Below are 9,921 nucleotides of genomic sequence, written 5' to 3' on the forward strand. Positions count from 1 at the left end.
TGAAGACAGGTCAATGAACCCTGCTCGAACCCTGTAACATACAACTAGGTAAATACACACACACACCGCTTAGTATAGTGGTTAGCACCCTCGGCTCACAATCAAGAGGGCCCGAGTTTGAGGCTTGGGAGTAACGAGGCAAATGGGTGAGCCTCTTAATGTGTAACCCCTGTTCACCTAGCAGCAAGTAGGTATGGGATGTAACTTGAGGGATAGTGGCCTCGCTTTCTTGGTGTGTGGTGTGGTCTCAGTACTACCCAAAGATCAGTCAGTATGAGCTCTGCTGAGCTCTTTCCGTAGAGGGAAAGGCTGGCTGGGTGACCAGCAGGCAACCGTGGTGAATAGCACCAGATGCCCAGCAGGACAGCAGCCTGATGTATGTTGTGAGGTTTTGTCAGAGGCAACTTACATGAAAAAAATCATCACTTGTTAGAGTTATAAAAGCTTTATTGTTTCTCTGTCAGAGATTTATTGTCAGTTTATTTGTACTTTGTGTTTTGTTTGTCCAAGCTAATGTCTAGCTAAGGAAGCCAACTCTGGATTGGTTGCGTCTGTCTGGGTGATGCACAGTAAATTTTACTTTACTTTATATTGATTTTGTTCACAATGACATTTTAGAGAAATATAATTTTGCTATCATTGTGGACTATTGTCCGTTTTCTATTTTAGCCTTTGGTTACACTACAGGACCTTTCATCTGTTGTATGTTTATAATTTTAACCTTATTCATTCGTTGCATTCCATTTATATTCACAGCAAATATTTGTATAATTTTTAAAATTCTGGCATTTCTATATTATTTTTAGTTGTTTACAAAATGCAGTAGGGGATTTATTTACAAATATTGCACATTTGGGAAAATACTTTGTAAATTGCTTTGAAAGATGTTCTGCAATGATTAAAAAATTTCAGTACTTCCTATTCTTAAGAATAGGAAATATTTATTTTTTTAAAATCTTATAGATAGGCAATTGGTTCTTGATTGTTCAGGTGTGTGATTTTGTAATTAATATTGGGTATTAAATGAAAATCTTATATATTAAAAGAGCAATGTTTTTCTTTTGTACATTATAACAATTATCAAAATCAACAGCCTGGTTGGTGTGCATGAGGATCCCAGCTCAGGCCAACACAGTCATTCACTGCTGTGCATTACCTGAGGAAATGCTGCTGCACACCTAAACTCATCAGAATATATTTATTAATGAGGTATAATGGAAGCCAACTTTACAAGGGGAACAAAATGTGCACCATTTGATTATTCTGTGACAGCCTTATTGGTTACTGATATGAGTTTCTGGGATCTTGTATCACACTAGTTCTTGGTATTTACTGCAACTAACAAGAAAGAATGAACAAAGTTTACCATCAACATTGTTGTCTACATTTAATTAGATTTTTTTTTTTTTTTTTTTTCCAGTGCAGAGTAAGGAAGTGTGATGTCAAAGTGAATGCTTATATGTTCTAAAAGACAAAGGAAGTCATTAAATTAACCTTTTTTTCTTTCAAGTACATTTCTTTTATTTTCTATACTTTAATGTATTTCTCTTAAATCATTTGAAAGTCACAATGCCCAATTTTAAGCACCATCCAACAACAGTTAGTTATGCATCATGGTAACAACTTGCAGAATCATTAACAGTAACTAGTTTTACTGAACGTCATTCCACATCTTACACACAAAATGATATAATGGCTATTTTACACAACTAATCAGCAAATATAAAGGATTATTCATCACTTCTAAACTACTCTTCTTATTGAGGCTTTTAAGTGATATAATACAAATGATAACAGACAAACTATTATGTACCTATTGCAAAACTCCTGGTTGATTTAAATTTCACACTGACCAAGGCATCCAATCCTATGTTATCTGGCATCCAAATGATAGTCATCTAGTATTTCTGTTCAAAACAACAATAACAATACCAGTGAATGACAGTATATTGAGGATGAAGTAATACAATAGCAGAGAAATTAAGTTCATCACAAACAATATAATATAAAAATCTTCATCTCTATCACTGACTATTATCCTGGCTGAAGGATTCTTATCAATTTGGGACATTTAAACAGTGAGACCAATGGCACTAATAACCCAGATATGTCCAAGGCTGATTCAGATTTCCCACTGAAATATTTTCCTTAATTTTTGGCCAAAGGATATATGGCCAAGAGTCTGTGAGGGACATAAATTTGAAAGTTATATGAAACTAAATATAACTATCTGCAATTAGTTGTATAAAAAGAGACAACATCCACACTAGCTGCTTCTGTCCCCTTGCGTCCCCACACACCACACGCCATGAGAGAGAAGGCTTGGCATTGCTAAAAACTGAAACTCCTTAAATTTTGGTTAATAAGGAATGGTGGCAGAACATGGGAACCTGTCCTGGAATGATGACACAGTAAAGGAAAACAATACTGTCTATCCATGACTGGTTATTATATTCCCAAAAATGTACTACTGTTCACTTAAGTACACAGTACTTGGTCACAATACACACAGGCGGTGTACAGATGTTATGCTACAAGGCCTTCCCTTGCTTCTATATACAGTCCATTAATCCCTCTATAGATACAATATTTACCAAGTGGCAACATACATGCTGACCTCCTGCCCCCTCAGCTACAGGGGAGGAATATGGCATGAATGAGAGGCCCATAAATACTTTCACTACCCTATGATAAAGCCACACCCTAGCCTGAACTGGTTCTTAGGATGGTTGAGCATGGCAGACAGGGCAAGAGTGAAAGGAAGAGGCATCAACTTCTTCTCCATGACTGCCCCAACCGTCCAATTGGTGTCAAGTGTACCTGGGGAGAAGATTGAAAATTAATGCACAATTATAATGAAGTGTAAATAAAATCACTTGTACTAACATTCAATCTCAGAGATGATGGAGTTGAGAAAATGGCTTTATTTCATCATAAAACATTCTCTTCTCTTATAGTAAAAGTTCATTAATTTGGTCAAAGAAGTTTAATTTATTCTGGTCTGTGATAATTTGGACTGGTGTTCTACAAACCACCATAGTAAGTCTATTGGTCATAATGATGCAAAACGGCACATTTCATTCATAAATCTATCCTAAACTCTTATGACTTGTCATAAAATACTGTTATCAGAAAAAAATGCTGTAACTAGCACCTCCACCTGATATCTAATATATGTAACAATAAATATCAGTAACAGTAATTTGAGGCAATACAATATTATAAATAGCTATTGGGAGCATTATGATCAGTTTTCCTAAACAACAAATCTTGTCTTGCTTGTCCTGCATGTGTTGGGCTGTTGGTCATAATCTATGTGTTATAGTTGTCTCTGCCAGTTTTTCTCTCCCTCCCCCAATTGTGAACTCTGTACAGGAGCCTTACCTGTCCACTTATGGAGTATGCTTCACATGTACGCCTATATTTCACTCCTTTTGTTCTAGATGGTGGAATCAATAGCTTTTCATTTTATCAACTCCCCTCCTCTGACTGACTGTCTTCAGCCTCTCTTAAAGATGCAATGTTGCACTCCTTGCTATCTTCTGTTGCTATTTTCATGTTAACTGCTCTTCTGATCTTGCTAACTGCCCTCCTCCAGTGGCCTTACTGCAATTTTTTTTCTCTCAACCGTATTTTGTCCATTCTCAATCATTCACTCCTTCCTCTGGTAAACTCTAACTCCCTACCAACTTCTGTATTTCCACTTTTCTCTTACTTAAACTAATTAGAGAGAGAGGTTTAAAGACATTCATCCACTAATTTTAGCTAACTCTTTTGATCCTGTTTAGGGAATTGGCACCTCAGTGGACTTTCTTTTAATCACATTTTTGTATTGTCCTTGGTTCCCCTCCTACATAAAAAAAAAAAAAAAAAAAAAATATATATATATATATATATATATATATATATATATATAATTAATTAATAATAATAATAATAATAATAATAATAATAAAAAAGATGACTGAACCATTGAACAAATTATGACTAAATGCCAAGTTCCTCTAATGTCATGACATACATACCTCTGAACACAGTGTTGGCCTTAGGGATCTCCAGCTGATAAGCCATGGAAGCAACAGACTCTTGCATCCTCAAACTAGTCTCCAACTCAACCCCAAGCTGCAGGTGCTCAGTGGCTTTCTGGTAGTAGCATAAGTGGATTCCTGTGCCTCCCAAGGTGCCTGATGCTGTGAAGTTGTCTCCTGTGGATCACAACAATAGTAATGGTCAAAAAGAATCTTGGTCCATAAATATTAAAGCACCATCTAATATTACACTTGACAGCTGAATAATGATGCTCTCTTTCATTATGTCATAACTACTCCAACAGGAAATTAAGTTACCATGGTTCTAAAAAAAATACCTGTGTATCTTCCAGCTACTGAATGAACTGCAATGTGACCTCCAGGGACCTGTGGGCCGTACTGGTAGGCCAGCTCTGTGCCAAGGGCTAGCCGCTTGGTGACTTGCTGCAGGTAGTGGGTGACAGCCACACCTGAGCCATTCACCAGGTCAACATTGCCCAGCGTGAGAGAAGTGGTGTGATTGGTGCCTCGCCAGTCCAGGGTGAGCTGTGTTGCCTGCCACTTGCTCTGCTGGATCTGGTGAGGGATGAAGAGTACTTATGAATAAAGGAAGAGGGAGAAAAGAGAATATATAATATAGCCATATGAAAAAATTAAAAAATAAATAAAATAAATAAATAAGTAAAATAATCAGCTCCTATAATTTTCCCATCTTTCTTTCCTTTTGAACAATTGTTTAAACAGTCATCTCCTTCCATTACTCACATTTATTTAGCAGAACAAACTATAAATCAAATACAGTATATGTCCTACACTTAACACAGATCCTTCTTATAGATTGGATAACCAAACCAAAACATCACCAAGAAAAAGGCACCCATTTCACTTGAAACATCCCCATCAGTCAATGTGTATAATAAGCAGGGAATGTTGAGAGGATTATGATCGCAAGGCTATAATTACAGACATGCACATGGATGGTCTTCCTCACCTGGGCCACAAACTTTGCCCTCACACTAGGGTGAAGCTGATGAATAATGCTGGCATTGAGGTTTCCAGAGGGATCAATGTCTCCCAACATGACAGGATATGCCTCTGATGGAGACACCTGTTGGGTACCTACAAAAGTTGCCCCAAACCTGCAAAAGAACACAACAGGTGAGGAGCACTGCTAGTACATGTAAATATTGGTAAATTCTTATTCCATATAATACCCACCATGTAATAGGACCTATACTTGTAACTTAGTGCAGTGTTCATAAAAAGTAGATATGTTATACAAAGTGATTATTGTATCTTTCCAAAACTATGGCATGTGTAATGTTTCCTATAACTGAACTAAGGTACAACATAATTGTGCAAGTTTCAGTCAGTAAACTAGTTATTTGTAAGAGATCAGTGACTTGTCTGACACTAAACATCTTGCATTAGGTACACTACTTATGTGCTCATCACAGAGTTGGCAAATCTAGTGAAATACTGTGGCTGCATTCATTTCACATTGATAAATTGGAGAGAGGGAGAGAGAGAGAGAGAAAAAAAAAAAAAAATCCAAGACAGGAAATCCATATCACTTTTACTGCATTGGCTTTGTCTCTGACTAGTTTAATACCAGTTATACTCTGAACATGTCTTATTTTTTGTCTCCAATTCCTGGTCCCTTTTTCTAAATTCCCTAAGGAGAAACTATACATACAGAAAACATATTCAGTCCTATACATAAAAGAGCAACAAAAAAACAGGATAAGCTTTGCTATACTACAACTAGAATACTGGAAGTGGGTAATGTATCTTTGCTATGGCTCCATAAATATTCATCTAACAAAGACCAAAAGGTTTTGAATAAACCAAAGAAAATTAAATTCAATCTAAGGTCCCTACATGCTTTCAGGTCTCACACCAAATGCAAAGGACAAATATTACAAGGTGATACAATGCTTTTGAATACCTGTAGCCTGGTGGCTGAATGGTGGAGAAGTTGACTGTGTGGGACACTTGGAAGTGGTTGCTCAGCCCCTTGTTGAGCATGAACTTGCCGCCTTCAAACATCACTGGGAACACATCTGGGGAGGTCATAATAAGTCAAGTTGGAATTACAAACATTTCAAGTTAAATTTCCCAAAGAGAAAGACTCTTGACCAAACTTATCATGATGGACTAAAAAGTTCTTCCTGTTCCTACCTTGGTGGTGTGAGCAAACCTACATCATTCAATTGAAAACTTATATTTTGTACATCAGAGTAGACCACACTATCTCAATACCACTGCTGCTTTAGCCTGTCTATTACAAATTTGCACTAATTATTTCAGTTGTATGTTTCTTATACACACACAGACACACACACACTAACACACACAACACACACACATTCCACATTTTTTATGTTCAAGTATATGCTATCTATATATATTCTACAGAAATGGACTGATGTACAGAAGATTATGGCCAACAGTACGACACATGCAGGCCGTGCAAGGCAGGGTTTGTTTGAATTTGGGAATACTGACTGTACCGCTCCTGACAGTTATTTATAACAATGCTCTATTGCATCAAAGAATGACATTATTCAATCACTGTTACTTATATTTATCGTTAAATTTATGATAAAAGCAGTTTGGAATCATGTTATGGTACATACAGTCATGTTATCATGATGTCAACCTGTATGTGTTGGTATATATTTAACAGAAATGGAACACTTGTACTTTGCTTTAATCCCTACATATCTGCGGGTGATATTTGAAACTGTAATGCCGATCAGCCTACATATTGCAAGGGCTGTAAAAAACTGGCATTAAGAGCTGGCGTTAGCACCACTGGAAAGAGCGTTTTCTGTAGGTCAAGACTGACTATTGTATAGCTGGCCTGCGCTGCATACTAGCAGTCCAAACCCCCCATCCCCACGTGGTTCACAGAGGGTCTGGTCGACCCTGTCCCTCCCTTTTCCCTCTTCCTCTCCCCTCCCTTCCTTTGTGTGCATTGCTGGAGGGTTGTCTGGGTGCCATGTAAACCTCTGGCGCACACATACACGCGCACATACACACACAAAACTTCGTGTGCACCAGAAATGAGCCATGAATTTATTTTTTATTTTTTTTGTGTGTGGTTGTAGGAGGTGATAGCTGTATGATGCAGACATACACGTGGTGTCATGATGTTTCCTGTGTTACACCACTCATTCTAGAGTGGTGCAACACATCCAAATCATCAATCTTTCATTACTTTTATGCAAAACTTGCATTTGACATGTGAAACCCCCATTTTCTGTTGGCCCACAGGGAGGATATTTCTTCATTTTTGAGACTTTGGTGGGCCACCATGGCCGAACCAGAGCACTTAGAAAGTTGCAGATTTTGAGTTTAGATGCGGAAAAATGTATAATAATAATAATAAAAAAATCCTTGGTGAAAGTTGAAAAATACCCAGAAATAATTGGCCAGGGGAGAAGGAAGAAAAAAAAAAAAAGTCATACGTAAGGGGTTAAAGAATGAAAATTAAACACTAAATGAAAAGCAAATGAAAATTTTTAGCACTTCCACTTTCTCTGGATCCAGGAATGCAATGTTTGTGTCTTGCACCACTTGTTTTCTTTGCTGAATCCATAATGGTGCTATATGTACTGTAGCAAATCAATGATTTAATGAGAAGAAATGCCTGTCAGCCTTGGAAGCAGGACCAAACACGTGATTTTGTGGTACAGCACTATCAGAACATAAACACTGCCTCCAGAAAACAATGGCACATCAATACACTAAATTTAAAAGGGAGCTTCAACAGTCATGCTGGAAAACTCATGTTTTCGGAGTATTGATTGCTTGATTTTTGACAGTACTATAATATATGAAAACAACAATTTTAATGAAAAATAGGGAACCCAGATTTCTTAGTGTGAGTAATTCTGTAAGTCTAACCAAAACTAACACTTAACTGGCCTCCCTTGTCAAACTTAATAAACGAGCCAATCAATACCTCCTGCAGTGTCCATGCCACTGTGCCATGAACAATGAATTAAGGTAGCTTGACAGCAGTATTCTTTTGGCTACTTTGTCATGTTGCCTGCTTCATGAGGGATGCCAAAATCCCCCTCTCCCCACCAAAAATAAATAAATAAATAAAATAAACGTAAATATATATGAATAAAATGAATAAGAAATTGTAAATATATACGTATATATATATATATATATATATATATATATATATATATATATATATATATATATATATATATATATATGGGAGGAGGCCATTGAGTATGCATGTGTTGTTGAAGTCTATAGCAACTTGAGCATTGTTCTTTTTGAAAGGAGATTTTGTATTTTTCGCACAAGGGTGGGTTTCTCTAGTTGTAGATTCTGGAGGAGTGTGCCTAAATCCATATTGGTCTCGAGACGTCTTTTGGTACTGTCTGGACCCTTAGAAGAGTGAGGAGTGAGGAGATTGGGCAGGTAGAGCCTTCTCTGCCCTCCAAATGGCCACCCCTTAACCCCAGCCAACCTACAAGCTGGCTCTCACAGCCCCACACACCTACCACATCTGCCATTAGCAGTCTTAAGAGGCTCTACCTGCCCAGTCTCCTCACTTCTCACTCTTTAGTGTCTCAATGACACTGAATTAGAATGTATGTTTTCTTCAACATAATATGGTACTTTTCAGTGTCCCAAGCTTGTTATGCACCGAGAAATGCTAAAGAGAATGGAAATGTTGTATTTGACTATATTTTGCAAATATAAAAGAAACTGAAGGGTGTAATGCAGGCAAGATAGGCCATAAGCACAATCAATAAACCAGATATACAAATATTTTAGTGGCAGTAGATAGGTAGATAAAGCTTTAAGCAAAAGGGGATTAATTTTTTTATAAAATCATAATTTCCAATATGATATATATAGGTCTGGAGTCATATGATTCCTAATGATCATCCATTTATCCATCAAGAAAGGCAATAATGGCATGCCAGGCCCCATATCCCAGTCTGTTATTAAGGAACAAGTCTTCCAAGTGACACCACCACCGCGAGGAAATGCAGAATTGATTCAAAGCAGATAAAGGTTAATGAGGAGAAAAGACAACAAAGGTATAACTTAAATTTGTATGCAGGGACTTTATAAACACCCACTCCACACCCACACACCATGCTGCCCTCCTCCCTCACCCGCCCCACTGCCTCGCCCCAGTGTCAGCCACACCAACCACCTCCAATAACTGGTACCGAGACACCTTTGAGCAGGACCCAGAAAGTCGCACAACGAGGCTCACTAACTCATGACCTGCCTTTGCATTTCTTGTGAAGGTCCTCCATGGGTCCCGGGTTGTCATCTTCCTTCTTCTCCGGCGCTGCAGGTGGAGGAAGAGGTGCTGCTGCTGCTACTGCTGATGTTGGTGGAGGCGGGGCAGGTGGCGCCGGTCCTGAGGCCTGTACATTGCCCATGGTAGCCGGGGTGAGGAAGGGGCAAGGCGGAGCGAGCAAGATGTGAGTGGCAGGGAATGGCCGGTCTCACGCGGGACTGCAGACGACCGCCTCAGCTCTAGCCACGCTGACCTGTGCTGCCGTCTGCTGCTGCTTCCAACACTAATACCAAACTTCGCATTTGAAAATCAAGCTACTTATAATATTGCTGTATTTCGATGACAATTATTATAATTTTACACTCATTCAGATTCTGATTTGATCATACTGTCTTCCCTTGGAGTTATTTAACACACACACACACACACACACATTGAAGAGAACATGAGCATATTTCTTCTAATTTCTACTGCCATGATTTTCATTATATAGTGATATGTTATTAATCATTATAAAGTAACTTTTCTTTATCATACATTTCCAAACTGGTGAACTTGATCATTAACCGTAAATATTCGTATATGTCAATAAAAGTATGATCT

General features: G+C 38.1%; 2 protein-coding genes across 2 annotated transcripts in view; one reads left to right on the forward strand and one right to left on the reverse strand.

The window, feature by feature from the left end:
- LOC123511462 overlaps positions 1-1,338 on the forward strand; it is a 10,653-nt gene extending 9,315 nt beyond the window's left edge. The window contains exon 7 of the mRNA XM_045267382.1: positions 1-1,338. This exon is cut by the window's left edge and continues 946 nt beyond it. The gene's annotated coding sequence lies outside the window, so the exon portion shown is untranslated.
- LOC123511464 (mitochondrial import receptor subunit TOM40 homolog 1-like) lies at positions 1,038-9,601 on the reverse strand. The gene is made up of 6 exons (XM_045267385.1): positions 9,304-9,601; positions 5,977-6,091; positions 5,020-5,167; positions 4,367-4,604; positions 4,026-4,205; positions 1,038-2,820 (listed from the first exon to the last, which is right to left on the reverse strand). The coding sequence occupies exons 1-6, from the start codon at positions 9,458-9,460 to the stop codon at positions 2,681-2,683; spliced, it is 978 nt and encodes a 325-aa protein (XP_045123320.1). The 5' UTR covers positions 9,461-9,601; the 3' UTR covers positions 1,038-2,680.
- Positions 9,602-9,921: the final 320 nt, after the last annotated feature.

This window comes from Portunus trituberculatus, chromosome 31, assembly GCF_017591435.1.
Source record: "Portunus trituberculatus isolate SZX2019 chromosome 31, ASM1759143v1, whole genome shotgun sequence".
NCBI classification, from domain to species: domain Eukaryota; kingdom Metazoa; phylum Arthropoda; class Malacostraca; order Decapoda; family Portunidae; genus Portunus; species Portunus trituberculatus.

Bases quoted from the DNA above. Each gene is read 5' to 3' on its own strand.
- LOC123511464 (XM_045267385.1), bottom strand. From the start codon at position 9,460: ATGGGCAATGTACAGGCCTCAGGACCGGCGCCACCTGCCCCGCCTCCA. The intron at 4,206-4,366 runs GTATTTTTTTTA...TGTGATCCACAG, and splicing joins AGTAGCTGGAAGATACACAG to GAGACAACTTCACAGCATCA. The intron at 2,821-4,025 runs GTATGTATGTCA...TCTTCTCCCCAG, and splicing joins GGCCAACACTGTGTTCAGAG to GTACACTTGACACCAATTGG.